Source organism: Epinephelus fuscoguttatus, linkage group LG20, assembly GCF_011397635.1.
Source record: "Epinephelus fuscoguttatus linkage group LG20, E.fuscoguttatus.final_Chr_v1".
In the NCBI taxonomy this organism is placed as follows: domain Eukaryota; kingdom Metazoa; phylum Chordata; class Actinopteri; order Perciformes; family Serranidae; genus Epinephelus; species Epinephelus fuscoguttatus.
In genome coordinates, this window is record NC_064771.1 from 4,081,669 (window position 1) to 4,098,412 (window position 16,744).

The following is a 16,744-nucleotide window of genomic DNA, read 5'->3' on the forward strand; positions in this document are numbered from 1 at the left end:
GAGGCATCTCCGACTATCTGAAACTCGGGATTAGACAACCCAAACAGGGCTACCTGTGCTCTGTCAAACACAGCTGGCAGTGTTTGCAGGAGGGAGCACTGGGAAGCAGGTGAGGGATCATGACCTTGTTTCTACACTAACTTGTTAATTGTAGTGCCTGTGTGGAAGAGGGAGAGGTATCCAGGGAGATAGAGTAAGAATCCCCTTGCGGCAAAATAACAATAAGAAATATTTTGACATAAGTGGACTGGTGTTGGTGTCAGGGCTCTAAGATACAATAACTCAGTAGTAGTCTTTCGTCCAGCGGGTGACATAAACATCCCACTGGCTACCTGAAAATGTTGGGTGGGTCATCATCTATCAGGGAATAATCAGCTTTGAAGTGACAGTTACATTCCCAAACCATGAGGCACCCCAGTTTGAACCCCCTAAAGCGCTATTTAAATCCAAATCATATAAATCCAGCAGAGGAAAAGTCTCTTTCACTGGCTGCACTTGATGCTGGAATGGCAAAAACATTCAATCACTGCCAGGTTAAGAAACATTTTAGCATGCTCCCTCCACCACCATAAAGCCTCAAAAGGATCCTCACTGAGTGTCTTGGCCTTGCAGTCACCAGTGTCCTCCACGTCGGTGATGAAGGTGACAACAGGTTCAACTTGTGTCACTGACGTTCCAAATAAAAGGCAAAATATTACATATGCAAACAAAACAAACACAAACTATAAAGTGTCACAACCACTGTCAAAGCTGTTGGAGGCACACTGGGCTCTCCTTTACCCGACAGTGAAGCTGCAGAGGTTGTCTCTTTCTCATCTGATGCTAACACTACACCAGTGTCTCTCTCGCCTGTAATGTAACCTATTCTTCCTGTCCATCATTGTCTGTCCAACCAGGTAGGCCTGTATCATTGTCGTGGACCTCACTATTTCCCTCTTCTTAACTTCCTTAAATAACATATATAACAAAGAAAACGTTGGACCAGCAAAGATTATTTTTAGTTTTAGTTTTATTCTACACCAATAATGGCTCTGAAAATGCATCATATTGCAGTGTGCATCCCTGCCTCACAGGGGCTGCAGGAGTTTTCTTTACGGTCTAATGTACCTATCTGTCAAGTAAACATATGCTATTTTTTTGGAGCCAGCATCTAGTGGCTATTAGAGGAACTGCAACCTATGCCACATGGGTTTAAAAATGAACTTCAGGTATTGTACATGTCAAAGTGTGTTAACAGAGGCTCGGGAGGCAAATTTTCTTTTCCTTGGATGGTGAAGGCACTACCCAACCTACTTTCCCCCAACTGGCTACCCATTGCCTTCATTAGCTGGATTGGTTAGATTTAGGCATGAGGAGTATAATTGGTAAAAGTTAGGATAAGAGTCAGAGCATGCCAGTCAGAGGCAAATAAGGCAAAGTCAGATGGGTCATGCCTTTACCATTTAGGAAAAATAAAGTTGGATGGGGGAGTACTAGATATGTAAAAAAAAAAAAAAAAAAATAGAAGTCTGATAAATGTCCTCAGGTGATGTCACTGTAACTAAAGATGGGCTACATGACAGCTCCCCAAAGGTGAAGCCGAAACATCTGGATCACCCCGTGGTGGCTGGCTGCAGCATAGGTCTTAAAGCATGCCCTCTCCATGTTAGTTGATGGGACATGGGCCTAAAAACTCAAAATACACATCAAATAAATTTTTCCAAAAGATGGTTTCTGTCATTTATGGCAGTTTTATCGTGCTGTTGTGTGTTCAAGTGTTTGTTTTTCTGATAAGCTTGGTTTTAATGAGTTATTAGTTAATTGGTTAACATGACTGACAACTGTGTGAGCCAGTGGGCTCGCATTCAGTGGCTCTGCTCGCAGTTGGTTGAACAGGTGTACAGGTGGGAAACTTGACACTGTGCAGTCTCCAAATGACGTCACCAGAGCAAGATGGCAGTAGCTTTATCCAGTATATTTCAGCTTCACTGGGGGTAAGTGGAGACGCATCGTCCATCATTATATACAGTCTGAAGACCACAAGTTTGAAGAAAATGAAAAAAAATCTGAGGGTGTGGAGTGAGATGTCCTTACCAGACCTCTCTGGCCCACTGGACAGGCTAGAAGCTCAAGACTACATTAGCTTCTACTAGCATAACACGCCCCAGTCTCCATGACCGGATGACAAATGTCTGAACGTCATGAATAAACAAACAAGTTGATGTTGTAGCCTGTATGTCAACACTGCTTGTCTAGGCCTGGCCTCTGATCTTCCAAACCAAACAGGAACACAATCTCCTAAAGGCCCTTTCCTTCTCACAATCAAACAAGTATGTGATAGTTGCTATTTTTAGATGGTTCTCCCCTTCTCTTTCTCTCTCTCTGTCTCCATAAGCCCTCTGTTATCCTCTCTCTGTCTCCTTTATCCTCTCTCCCAGTCTTTATTCTGCCTCCTCATTTTGTCCACAAGCTCTCGTCAGTATTCTGACAATCTTGCCTGACATTAACACCTCCCCTACCTACTGAACCAAAGCCAAAAACACTCCACCAAAAAGCACTGCTCCCAGCTGAAACAATGTTACACACAATCTGGCCTCTAAACTAAGCTGGGAACATATCTGCCTCACATGTCCATATATGGACCTGGATCGACCTGTGTGAGAAGAATGGCTTCACTCTTGATTAATTTACATGCAGTTTGTTACTGGGAGTCTCAATGCTCCCAGGCTGTTGGTAAAATGTGTACTTTACAGTGTTGGGGATCTGGTTCTTTCAAGGGCGAAACATTCAGAATACCTCATTAATAAATCAGTTGGATGAAGCTGTCATCACAGTAAAATAAAGAGGCAGTTTGATAAGGTGCTATTGATCGAAATGTAGGGAGTGATTTGGGTGGTTTATGTGGAAAATAGAAGGATGAGAGAATTCTATTCTGACAGATTGTTTGTGAGATGTTAGAGATTTTGATTCCTTTGTATGTCATGAGAAGTGGATGGAAGAAAGAAACTGTGGTACAAAGGGCAAAAAAAGACAGATTAATATTTATGTTTAAGCCATTTTGCTGGCTTTCAGTCCAACCACAAAGGAGAACTGAAAAAATTAATTCCTTGTGAAATGGACATGAACTCTTAAGAGTGCATTATGTGGTGGTGGTAGGCAGGAAATGTGTTAAAATATTGTACTGGCAACACAAGAACAATGCCAGTGCAAAGTCAACAAGGATTTCCTGTTGTATAACTAATAACTACCAAATTAAGTATAACTACAATTACCGGCCTGCAGTTGTATGCTTCTGCAGGCCGGGCAAGTTGAAGTTATAGTTTATATCCATGTCTGTGAAAACATGGATACTTCACACACAACCTCCCTCCAGCAGCACAGAAGATCTATACAATCAGCACAGTTTCAAGGTGGACACCCAAGATGTCACCAGTTCAATATATGAGCAAATGTCTCCCCTCCTAGTCCTGAAATATTACGTTGAATATTGGCCAGAAAAGTGTTTTTGCAGAATGTTACGATGTCAAAGTGAAACTGACCTTTGACCCTTTAATAATGTCATTATTTCATCATTTTATCCTATTGGACATTTCTGTTAAATTTTGTTGTAATTAGTGTATGAATTCTTGATTTTTGGCCAATAACATCTTTTGTGAGGTCAGAGTGACCTTGACCTTTGACCACTAAATTGTAAAGAGTTTATCACTGTGTTGGAGTGGACATTTGTGCTAAATTTGAGGAAATTCCTTCGAGGTGTTCTTGAGATATTGCGTGCATGAGAATGAAACAGATGAGGTCACAGTCATCTTGACCTTAGACCAGCAAATTCTACTCAGTTCATTGTTGAGTCCAAGTAGACATGTGTGCCAAATTTAAAGAAACTCCCTTCAGCCTAAAGGCCTCTACACATGATCAGCTGTAAAACCGCTTTGTGCTGGCTGTCCCATTGTTTGTCTATGGAGAGGGTGGCAACGGCTGACAAAGTGGCACCGCTACCCTTGGCGTTGCGCACCGCTTGGATTTTCCACCCGAGCGCTGCACTCAGAGTTGAAATTATTTGAACTTTGACCAAGTTTACCTCTGACCTTTGTGCCACACCTGGTGGTGAGCGAAGCGCGTTGTTCTTATCGTGTGAAGGCCGCTTAAGTGTTCTTGAGATAACACATTCACAAGAATGAGACAGATGAGGTCAAAGTGACCTTGACCTTTGACTACCAAAATCTAATCAGTATATGTAGCATGTCAGAATAACTTATCATGAACATGGTGATGTCCGAATATATTTCATTGTAGAGCTCCTTTGAAATATGCATCTTATCTCAGTTTGATGACCTGATTAATCAAGAGGACGGATCTAATGAACTCTAAAATAAGCAGATGTAAAAATCAAAAGAATCAAATGAGAGGAGAGAGTAAAATAAAGGAATAGTGGTAAGGGAGCAGGGATGGTGTGTAGGGCAGGGTGGGGGTGGGGAAGACACGATGTGGAGTGAATTATCCTGGTGGATGGATGAGTGAGAGAGGGAGGAACAGGGCGGTGACTGAGGAGGAGGAGGAGGAGGCAGGAGGAGGTTAGGACAGAGAGCTGGGGATGCCTGTGCTATGAATCAGCTGTCTAAATATGGCCCCTGCTCTTCATCGCAACACACCCATCCACTCCCTGTACAAAGTGGATGGAAATCTCTAGTTCATCTTTTGTTCTTACTTGCCCACATATATTATTCCACCCTCCTTACAGTGATGGAAGAAGCTCCTCAGGTCAACAGGTCACATATTCTCACTGCACAGTATGTATTTTTCTCAGCCAACAGTCTCTACTATAGGTGGCATCCTCTCACACATGTTCAGGAACAACAGGCATGTAGACAGTCTTCATGCTCACTTTCCCTAAACCCTAAATCACCAGAAAATGTTGGCATTGTATGCATCTGCATGGATACATTTGTATGTTTCATATATACCATATCAGTGTTTCAAAAGTGACATAGTATGAGCTGACTTGTCAGTGGGAGGTGGAGGGGATGGTGTATGGGGTGGACGGTGGATGGTGCAACACCTTGACAACACAGCTTCTACACTGCCGACCACTGTTTGAGGCCAACAAACAACAACACAGGTTGTTCTTTAACAACTAGTAGCCATTTTCCAGTGGCTTTTGCACAGTTGAACATCTATGTTTTGTAGCAATCATTGGCCACTTTTCCTTCGGCACCGAGAACTTTCTTCAGGATTCAAGAATTTCCTTGGGGATAAACAAAGTTCTATTGAATTGAATTTTCCAGTGGCTTCTGTGATGCTGAATGTCAGTGTTTTTTAACATGGTGACTGCTATTTCAATGTTTTGTGCCACTGAATGTCGATGTTTTTCAGTGATTGGTGGCTGCTTTTTACAGAGGCTTGTGTGCCGCCGAATGTCTGTGTTTGATTGGTGGCTGTTTTTCTAGCCATCAGCTGTTTTTCTGCTGTTGAATGTCAATGTTTTTAGCAATCGGTGGCTGCTTTTCCAGTAGCTTTTGCGCTGTCAAACTTGTGTGCTTTTTAGTGACCGGTGGCTGCTTTTCCATTGGTTTCTGTACCACAGAATGTGGCTGTTTTTTTTAACAACCCATCGCTGCTTTTCCAGTGGCTGTAGTGCTAAAAACACAGGCTTTGAAAGCCAAAACATAACCATGATCAAGATGTTTTTGTGGCTAAACATAACCACACATGAACCACAGTGGCGTTCGAAGCTGAAGGTTTGAAGTTTCAACTTACCTGCTACATAATGATGTACAAATGCAGAAACATACACTGCCATCAAGTTTTCTGGCGATTGGGTTTATAGAGAAGGTGCAATTAACTGTGCAAAGTGGGATGACAGAACACATTTTCAGAAAGTCTTTACTCGAAGACTTTAATGTGTTGCACTCAGTTTGTCAATTTGATCCATTCATAATATTACCAATGGATCAAATTAACAATCGTATATACGAGATTGTGCAGCTTTACACAACTAACATTTTCATTACTCTGCTGTACTCCCTTTGTTTCTCTCCCTCACACTCACACATTGTGGGGTAGAGCTGTCACATTCCAGGTTGGAACCTTGGTGAGTGTAGTAAACTCTGTTCTCTGGCAGCATATGGCCCCAGCTGTCAAGGAACTGAACACAGATGTAAGGGAGTAAATCTCAGGCTTACTGGATAGTCAGGCTTAAATGAGTCAAAGACACACACGCCCCCACGGATGGAAACACACCCACACACACACACACACACACACACACACACACACACACACACACACACACACACACACACACACGCACACACTCCCAGAGGACAGCTGCTTGTGTTAACAGGGAGGCAGTCACTTCCACTAGATGTGCTGACAGAACTGCTACTGATTTACATGCAGCATGAGTTAGTCCAGCATACCAGTAGCATTATGGGATGTTGTTTGCATTGTTGATAGTACCCATAGGTGGCTTTGATTTTGCATTAGGCGGATATTAGTTTGACTGATTGCAGTAATTTGTGCCACAATAAAATTAAATGTAATCTGACTTATGTCCCCAAAAATTCTATATCCCTACAATGGAGATTTAATTAAATCCAGGGAGAGACATATCCAGTCAACTCATATCAAGTCTTTCCAGACTACCAGGAAGCTTTAATAAATATCCACATGTATATACACATATTTACAGTGTCTGAGGTTGATGACTTTTGTTTTTCATAAGAAAACAAGATGAGCAAATAGATAAATGTCATCAGTGTGAGCCTTGTCAGGACCACACTTGTGAATGGGGCCCAGGAGGGAGTGGAGGGAAGTGTGGTGGTCACCAGCCGCTAATAAAGCAGAGATTAAACACCCTATGCTCCACTACAAAGCCCTCGTGCTGTGTCCTCCCTGTGTGAGCTGACCCTATGCTACGGTAAACACCACTCAGTAACAGTGTGTTTTTATTATCTGCAGAGCTCCAGGGCAGAGCTTTACCTAAGGGCATGAATAGCACAAGTATAAATCAGGGGTGTCTGAATCTAAACTTATTTCAGTCTTTTGAAAAAATGTTTGGAAAAAATAAGAAAAAACAGTATCTGTTGCTGGGTTGCATGAGTCATAGACACATATTAGCTCGCAAACCGTCAGTGGATGAAATTATTACCCAAGGACCCTTACATGGGAGTGTTGATGTTGACTTCACATTGCAATGTCAACACTATAAATTAGTTGATCCAAGCTGTGAAAATATACTCAGTAGTTGTTCTTGTGCATTTTCTTGATAATACCAGATGAATTAAAATCCCAAATGGCAGAGTAAGTGTTGGCATTGTAGGTTTTTTGCAAACTGTGGATACATTACATTTGTATGTTTAATGTAGTGGATATGTTGAAAATTTCGTTTCAACAGCACTGTGGTTAAAATGTGGTTAGGTTTAGGCACAAGAACCACTTGGTTGTGGTTAGGAAAAGATCATGTTTTGGTTTAAAATGTTTGGTTTTGGCAGCACAATCTCTGCTGGAAAAGCGGCGATGCCGACTTTTCGTGTCACTATCCTGGCAGGAAACATAGCAATGTCTTGGTAAAAAACAGCTGGTTTTCATGTCACTAACCTGGCAGGAAATGTAGTGATGATTCAGTAAAAAAAAAACAATTGCTTGTTGTGTCACTATCCCTGCAAGAAACGTAGCAATGATTCAGTGAGAAAAGACAATCACTTTTGGTGTTACTAACTTGGCAGGAAACATAGTGATGTCTCTATAAAAAAAACAATGGCTTTTCATGTCACTATCCCAGCAGGAAATGAAGCAATGTCTCTGTAAAAAGCAATCGCTTTTCATGTCACTATCCTGGCAGGAAAGGTAGCAATACCTTGGTAAAAAAACACTTTTCAAGGCACTATCCCTCGTGGAAACACAGCTATGGTTCCTTCAGTTATTCAGTTTAGTTACACATATGCATGAAACATTTGTAATTTGCAGAAACATACAATGCATTATCTTCTGGCGATTTAGCTGGAATTAAAACCATATAACTCCAGTATTGCTGGTAACCCCAAAAGCTAAATCAAGCCTTTGAAGATCCTCAGATTTTAGAAGTTACTGTGGCAACCGGCACCAGCAGTCCAGAAAAGTTTCCAGCGGGTGATAAGAACCTCAGAAAAGATAACTGGACTCACACTGCCCTCTCAGGAGGATATCTTCAGGACCCGCTGCCTCCACAGAAGTAACAACATCCTGAAAGATGAAACCTACTCTTGTCATAACCTGTTTTCTCTGTTACCCTCTGGGAGGCACTACAAAGGCACTCAAAGCTTGGTCCTCTAAACTGAAGGACAGCTTTTATCCAAGAGCCATCACTGAATTGAACAGATCAAACACTGCCCCACCGTTGTGTTGTGAACTATATTGAGAATCAAACATGCAATAATGGGTCAACTGGTGCAATACTATGTTAAATGTTATTATCATCATTATTATTATTTTAATATATCCATAGATATGGGATGATTGTGTACGTGTATGTGTTGTGTATTTATTACTGCCTATTTTCTATTTCATGGCATGGTAAATTTCGTTGTACTCCTTGTGCAATGACAACAAAAGCCCCTTTTCCACCAGCATTTCCAGGAACTTTTATTACCAGGAATTTGTTTACCTGGGTAAAAGAATTCCTGGTACTCTGTGTGGTTTGCGTTTTCATTGCACCTGAAAGTTCCGCATAATTTATTCAAATTAGCGTGATGACGTAGATGATTCGCGTGTGCCCTGTATTTGGCTCTGCCAGCTTGGCTTGTTACATGCTGGTGTAGAGAGTTGGGGCTGTTTGTCTCAGCCAGCAGCTAAGTTTAAAAGTATTTTAAGATAAGCGTCAAACTACGTTAGTCTACATACAGACAGCTGTCATTTGAGTTTAGGAATAATTCGCTATCAGCTGAACTAGCATGCTGTCCGTGTGTAAGACATAACGTGTCGGTGGATGAGAGACTGTGGATGGAGCATATTGAATGTCACTCTCCACATGTTTACATGTTCATGCTACTGAACACATGCATTGATATAGTGTTGGCTTCTTACTCACTAAGGTTTAATGTCACTTACAGTAACGAGTGTAGCTGCCGTCAACTGGAGTCATTTTTGAGTTATCTTCACTTTGTTTCCACCATGGCAGCTCAGCTGTTCACCAGTTACTGTGTCATGTAGGCGTGTGTGTGTATGTGGAGGAGTTCAGCGCCGGCACAAATGAACCAATACCGTTAGCGCTTATCAATACTAGGGTCTTTAATAACTTAGCTCCGGGGCTAATTTAGTACCGGGTTTCGGTACCCATTCTTAATCAAAACACAGACGAAGTGAAGCTTGTAGAAATGAAATAAAGTTTGCAGCAACTGCCCATACCAGGAAGTGCAGAACGCTGCATGTGTGTGCTCCACCGATCAGTTTTCTTCAGCACACAGCCCCGCCCCTCAAGAATTCTTGGTAATCTGAAAAGTCCTACCCCCCTACTAGGTACTTTTTCCAGGGTAAATTTACAGTTGAAGGAAAGTTTTTTTTTTACCCGGGTAATTTTGGTGGAAATGCGCAGAGGTTTTTCAAAATTCCGGGTTATTGATAAAAGTTCCTGCGGTGGAAAAGGGGCTAAAGTCTATTCCATTCTATTCAGAAGTGTTGGTAGTAAAAGGAAGAACATACATCTGTTAATTCTATTGTTGTGCATTGTTCTGAATAGTAACATCTGCTTAATGGTAAAAATGTAATATAATGCTTCCAGTGACCCTGAACACTGATCCCATTGAGGAACAAGTCTGGGATCACAGAAGAAGCCCATAAGAGCTATGGGAGGACACACTTTGACTTTGGTGGGTAACTCTGCTTGTATGGAAACTTAACTCAGGTAAGACACTATCAGAGTGCAACAGAGTTGACCAAAAAGCAAACAAAAAACTTATGAGCTTGGAGGAAAATCCAATATGAATGACCTGTAAACTGTAGCTGTGTGATATCATCAACATCATCATGAGTAACACCAATAACAGTGATAATACACTGTGTCAGATGACAAAACTCAAAGTGGCACTGGTAGTACAGGTATCATCTCTTACCAAAATGCTAGAGGAACCCAAAGAAAACAAGCATATTTTAGACCTCAGACCTCAGCTGATTAATGCTAATTATTTTGCTCAAGGGTGCTTCAGCAGATCATATTGATTTTCAACCAATAACTATTAGTTTAAAAATAGCTTAATAGTTTTAAAAATGGGTAAAGTACTTAACTTAAGAAAGTTTTGATGTACTTTTATTTCACACAAGTATGTCCATTTTAATCTACTTTAACTTATCCATAAATACTGTTGTGGGAAAATTGTATTAGAAATAAAGAAATGTATGATTTGTTCATTGCCATGGTTTGATATTCTGATAGGTCCTCAGGTCCTCATGAGGAGGCTCTGGGTGTGTTGATGTTAAAGAGACACTTTAACTGCAATATGACTATTTGTAAATTAATTACTCATTGCATATTACCTTAAATTAATAAAGAAAACTTTGTTTTGCTCACATGCCTCCAGGGTGAACAGAAAATACAAAAAGCATCAACATTCTATATGTATTGAAGTAAATGGGAACCACATTTATCAACAGCAAAACTACATCAAAACATCCATTTACAAACTCTTACACTCTTATCCAGTTTTATGCTCAGTGACGAAACCTTAATATTTAAAACACATCAAAACACGTGCTTGCTCAGTTACAGTAAGGGCAAAGGTCAAAGTGTTTTATATTCTAGCACTTTATTTACTGTTTATGTTTGGGAAGTAACCAAGCATATGACTCCATAAATGATACTTGAATTATACTCCACAAGTGAGAGTTTGTAAACAGAAGTTTTGATATAGTTTTGTTGTTGTTCATGTGGTCTAAGTTTACCTTAATTTATGAAGAATGTTTGCCTTTTTTGTATTCTCCATTCAACATGGAGGCATGTGACAAAAATATCTTTTCTTCTTGAATTCAAGGCAACACACATGGTGAGTAACTGATATACAGATGGTCATTTTGCAGGTGAAATATTCTTTGGAGATAAGATGAAGACCCTGATCATGTTGCTGAGTCCCATGGTAAACAGTGAGGACCAAAAGTTTCACAACATTGTCTTTGCTTCCTCCCTGTTGGTGTGATTATATGTAATTCTGTATGATGTTGGACAAATTGTTTAAAGCTGAGCAAAGGTAATATTGCTTTAAGTTTTTGGTGTTGTGAGTGGCATTGATGTGATTGTTCATGGTACTGTATAAGTCAACAGGGCTGATGAGTCCTAACAAAGGCCAAGTATTTATATGCTGACACACGGCGTGAGGAGCCAAATAAACAGTGTTGCAGTTTGGGGGTTTGTTGGTGGAGTTTTTTCTGTCTACTGCTGATTTTGAAAGTATCTGCCCTTAAAGTGCAACAAAGGAGCACAGAAGATTGAAAACAGAACAACACATTGTGGTTTGCTTTTTTAATGAAGATGAATCTGACATTATGTCATAGTTGGCAACCATAAACTAAGCCAGTGTTTTGAGTTAGTGAGGGAGCCAGAGATAGGCATTGCAGGGGGAGTTTCTCTTGCCACAGGGCCCAAGCAGTTGGCTAACGCTAGCAAAATCCCAACCCGTTTTGTTTTTCCCTGTGTGGTATTTCAAGTAGATTGCAATGGAAACTTGCAACCCTCAGCTTCAAGACTTTATTAGATACTAATTAAAGTGTTGATTTATGAGGCTTTCAGATTGGGAAAGAGTTCAGTCATCAAATTCCTTCAGATGTGTTGATGGAGATTAGCATTTAGCGCATTTTCTTGCTGAGAGCTGTAACTGCTCATCTGCACATCATTAGGTATAAGATCTTGTGCTGGTATGCCAGGACAAGGAAGCCAAATGTATTGTGTAAGCATGTTAGAATAGCATTAACTCATAAGCATTCGCAGTCAGACAGTCTGGGTTGCTTAAGATGGAGCTCTCATTTGACTTCTGCCCAGCTGTTGGAGACGGACTGACAGAAAAAGAGAGAGTGTGGTCGGTCCAAGCCATGATGTCTGAGTCAAGGGTGGAAACTCTGAATGTTCTCGCGCCACTGTGCAAAAAGCTGCAAGCTATTACACATCACACTGCAGCCTCACAGGCTAAAAAAAGAAACAAGGCTCCCCTCAACTCCCCTCAAATAAAAAACTTGCTCTCTGTCTTTTCAAATGAAACATCTGCTGCTAAGAGCTCTCCTCTCTCCTCTCCCGTCTCTTCCTCTCTGCTACCACTCCTCTGCCTTAAACAGGACCTTGAGCGTGCTTGTGGTATTTTCCATCTTTGTTTGACAAAAAAAAAGGGAAAGAGTGAAATGACTTTCCGAATGGATTCCTTATGATTTGGGCAGCCAGCGAACTTAGCTTGTATTCTTTAGACCTATATATAGCGTGCTATGGAAGGAAAATATCTGGACACCACCTGTAGTGGATACTGAGTATTGAACCAATGTACAGTAGATTTAGGGTGGGGCAGGGGTGGTGTAAAGCAACATCTGGGAAGTTTACAATCAAAGACACCCAAGTTATTTAAGAACATCATGAATTGTGCCTGTATAGGCTTGAAGTAGAATGAACAAGAATGAGAAGTCACTAAAACAAGTTTGCGTGTCATAAAGAGAGTTTGTGTTCTTTGTTTGAAACGTGGAAAATGTGGCACGTACCAAACTGGAGCAAGACTGGAAGCGGTGTTTTCCGATAAATAAGTATGAGTAAGGTATCAGGTAATTGTTTTCATAGGTATCAATGTGTATCAATTTATATGCATCTTGTATACCACTAATATGTACTGGTGTGTACATTTTTAAGGCAATGCAATTTCTGCCTGGATTATGATCACAGGCAATGATTTTTCAGTCCAGAGGGTTTTTCTACAGGGCAGAAGTTGTAAGGAGGGGGTCACGGTGGATGGCATGCTTATACTATAAAAGACACTTCAGGGTTAGGGTATGGTCAAGGAGTATGTAGGGTTGTGAAATTTAGGGTTAAGATAGGGTTAGAGAATATTTAGGGTGATCATATTTGGTAAATATGATCTTTTCTTGGGAAATGCATTACTTTGGGAGCAGCGTGTTTTTGGTATTGTTGGTTCAGTGATGAGATAGCACAGCCTGTCACTTGAGCACTTGCCAGCAGCAATTTGAGGTAACCTTTAACCACTCCCTGAAATCCTCTGTGCCTCTGCAAATTGAGAAACAACTTTGCCAAACACTTTCCCGTTCAGTCACAGTAAACTTTGTATGACACCACTACCACACAACCATCTTCGCAGGATTTTTTTTTTTTTTTTTTTTTGGAAAGTGATGTAGCACCGACATGACTTTCATTCACATTCAGTAGCCCAATTTTGTTCACCAGTGGGCCACACCCATTCCTTAACCTATTAGGTTCCATATAATTTACATACGCAGCCTTACACCTTTAACAGACAAACCATAACCACACATTACCTACAGGTATTTATACACACACACACACAAACACACACACACACACTCTCCCACCTGGTAGATCATAACTTTGAAGTTGCGTCTCTTGAGCAGCTCAGCCTCATTGTTCTCCAGCTTCTTGATCTGGCCTCCTTGCTTCTCCAGGTTGGCCCGCACCGTCTTGACATTGATGCTCACCTTCCGCACCTTCTCCATCATCTTATTGACGCTGTTGGACGTCGTGCTGTGGCTCTTGGCCAGTTTGGTCAGTTCGCCCTGAATGGTGGTCACCGAACGCTCCATCTCCTGCTGTCTGGACTCCAGCCCGCTCTGGGTCTGCTGGATCTGGTCCACTGCCCCAATGATCTTGTCAAGCAATGACAGCACCATGACCCCATTCACCTGTTGGTCCACCTTTGCTGCCTCATCCTTGTCTTCGGCGGCGTCCCCCTCTGTACCCATGGTGGACATTTCCTTCTTAGCTGCGGCAAGGGCATCATCCTCGTCGTCTGAAGGTGGGAGGTTGACCTCATCGTCTGAGATCTCGGTGAGGGTTTGAGGCTCCAGCTGGGCACTTGTGGATTCCAGTGCTTCCATGGCTGCCATGTCAGTGGATTTGTAATGTACAGTCAGCTAATCAACCTTTCTTCACCACTGGTTCTTCTAGACACCTCTTTCAACTTCTTCCTTTCTCACCTGCTTCTCCCTTTCTTTTCTTTTCTGTTCTTTTTCCCTCCTACTTCTGAACTAACTTATCTCTCTCCGGCATATATGCACTTTGTCTCTCTGTCTGTCTGTCCTGTCTACTTCAAATCCCTGGAATCAGGCCAGTGTGCTGGGGAAGCCAAGCGATGCTGGATGTTACCACATGAGCGTTAGGATGTGAATGCCACACCAGGCAGAGAAACCCTTCAGTCAAGCTACAGCTGGCAGGTTTTTTTTTTTCTCTCCACCCCCCTTTTTTCCACTGGACTCTCCCTCTCTGTTCAAACTCCTCCCCATCTCCTCCCTAAATACACACACATGCACATGAGTAAGACTCCACCTCCAGGTGGTAGATCCAGCCCCTCCATGATTCAGTAACACACCCCTCTGGTCTACCCATGTCCCATCAGCATGGTTGGAATAGTTAGAGCAAAGCTGCACTGATCTGCTTGTATACAAGCTCAGGCACAGCAGGAGGAGGAATGTCAGACAGGATCTGTTCCTCTTTCCACTCCTTTTCCCCTTCTATGCAGAGCATGTTCAGTTTATGGATTTATAATGGATGAAAGACCTCAGGAAGGAAAAGGAAACAAAGAAGCTACAACCGGCAACAGCATCACCTTTTGATGCATTCTGGGAGTGTTGCTGTTAAAGTTAACATTCTATATGTTTAGTTTGACAAAAAATTATAACTCAAATAAGATAGAAATATGTGCTAATTTTATTTCAGTAGCATCTTGTATGTGTTATAACAATCATAAAACAAGAATTAATAAAATAAAAGAATTACAAATTAACTTGTTCATAACAATAAACAATAAAATAATACACAACATTGCAAAGTAATGGAATATACAAATTAACCTTCTGACTGAACAAGGGATGCACTGATTTTGAGATTCTGGCGTGATACCAGTGTTTTTATATTGATGTTTGTTTTGTTTTGGTTTTTTTTGTCAGGTGTGCGGCACACCCAGCACACACCTGATTAATCACTTAATCCAATAGTATAGGACAGGAAATACTCATGCCTACTTCATTTCAGGAAGTAGTGGAGCTGGTGCACAGAGCCTATAGAGGAAGATGATGCAAGTGGTGCATTCAGAAATACTCATTCCAAGTGCTGGAGCACACTCTGGCATAAACTGGACCGTTTAGAAATTCGGGGTGCTGCCTGAATGTGCCGTTCGGTTATCCAGAGCACCGTGGGCACTCTGTCTGGGGACCGTTCGTTAATTCATGTAACAATATAACACTCTGTTTCAACCAACAGGGCTCTCAATTTAGTGTAGAGTGTGAGACTGATTTTACGAACGCACCATGTCAGGTCACTCATTCTCCAGGGCCATGAGTGTTACTTGAAAAAGTAAACACCGACCAGCGGGACCAGACTGGCCAACCCGAACACTCTCACTCCGTAGATGGATGATTTGACAGGATTGCTGATACTGGGATGGCCAGCTTTGTGGTTGACTACTTTGCCAATCTTACAAGGAGGATGACACTCGAACAGTTTCCTCTAGTTTGTTTTGCTATTAAAGCTAAAGTTAGCTCATGTGCTAAAAAGTTAGCATTAATGAGAAATCCAACATTCCTCTTAATCCATCCCCAATTTCTGATGAGGTGGACATGATAACCTTTAGTATACAGCGTTATTCATCCCTGCAACAGTAAATACTTTTTCCCTAACCTGATATGAACGGGCACATGCAAGCATTTTTGATGATGCCCTCTGTCCAGTCCTTTTGTCTTACGGTATTTAACCATAACTGTGTCTATTTTTGTTGACAGGCAGTGGCACCTAGTAAGTTTTGTGCTATGACTCCTATGAAACCTAAGCCCCCTGTGATGGCCAGAGCAGGTAAAGTGTAATGAGCTGGGGAGGGGGACCGGGGGGCAGCAGGATTTTTTTTCTTCCCCCATTTGTGGTGTCCCCTATAGATGACAGCAGCCGTAGCATTCGCCTATACTGCCTATGTCATGGCTGGCACTGGCCAGTTGACATGGAGTTGGCTCACTGACAATGCCATTCACAGATGAAGGCCATGGGATGTGGTTAAAAGTTCAGAAAAAAAGCTTGTATGCAGACCTCAGGTAAAAATTACTTTGTCAAATGATGTTTGACAAATCTATGACATCAGTTCCAGGCAGGATACTGTCCTGAAAATATAAATTACCCCAAAACACAAGCTAAAATCTATATTATATATTGATGATGTTGCTGGTTTATTGGTCTGGTTCATTTGTGTCATCATCTGCAGGGATTGATCTTCTAAAGCAGTAAGAACCTAACCTTTACCTAATCAGTCACAAGGGTTTCGTGAATGAAGGTCAAGAGCAAGACCTTGTTTCGGTTCAAGCTCACTCAAGTGCAGACCAGTTCTAAAGGGATGAGACAGAGTTAATTTGAAGTGGTTTCCCAGATTTAGTAAGGCGATGAAATTTTATATATGTAGCACATGTAACATAAGTTACTTCAACATTAAAATGGATTTTCACACACCCACATAAAAACAATAAAGATCTTGCATCCACTATGCTGATATAAACCACAGACACACACACACAGTCAGACTCAAAATGAGCAGATCAA

The 16,744-nt window shown here is 41.5% G+C and overlaps 1 protein-coding gene across 1 annotated transcript in view; it reads right to left on the bottom strand.

Annotated features, from left to right (window-relative positions):
- The window catches only part of cavin1b (caveolae associated protein 1b), a 42,386-nt gene extending 28,017 nt beyond the window's left edge, over positions 1–14,369 (bottom strand). Inside the window, exon 1 of the mRNA XM_049563912.1 lies at positions 13,522–14,369. Coding sequence (XP_049419869.1) covers positions 13,522–14,052 — 531 coding nt within the window. The 5' untranslated portion in view covers positions 14,053–14,369. The remainder of the gene's footprint in view (positions 1–13,521) is intronic.
- Positions 14,370–16,744: the final 2,375 nt, after the last annotated feature.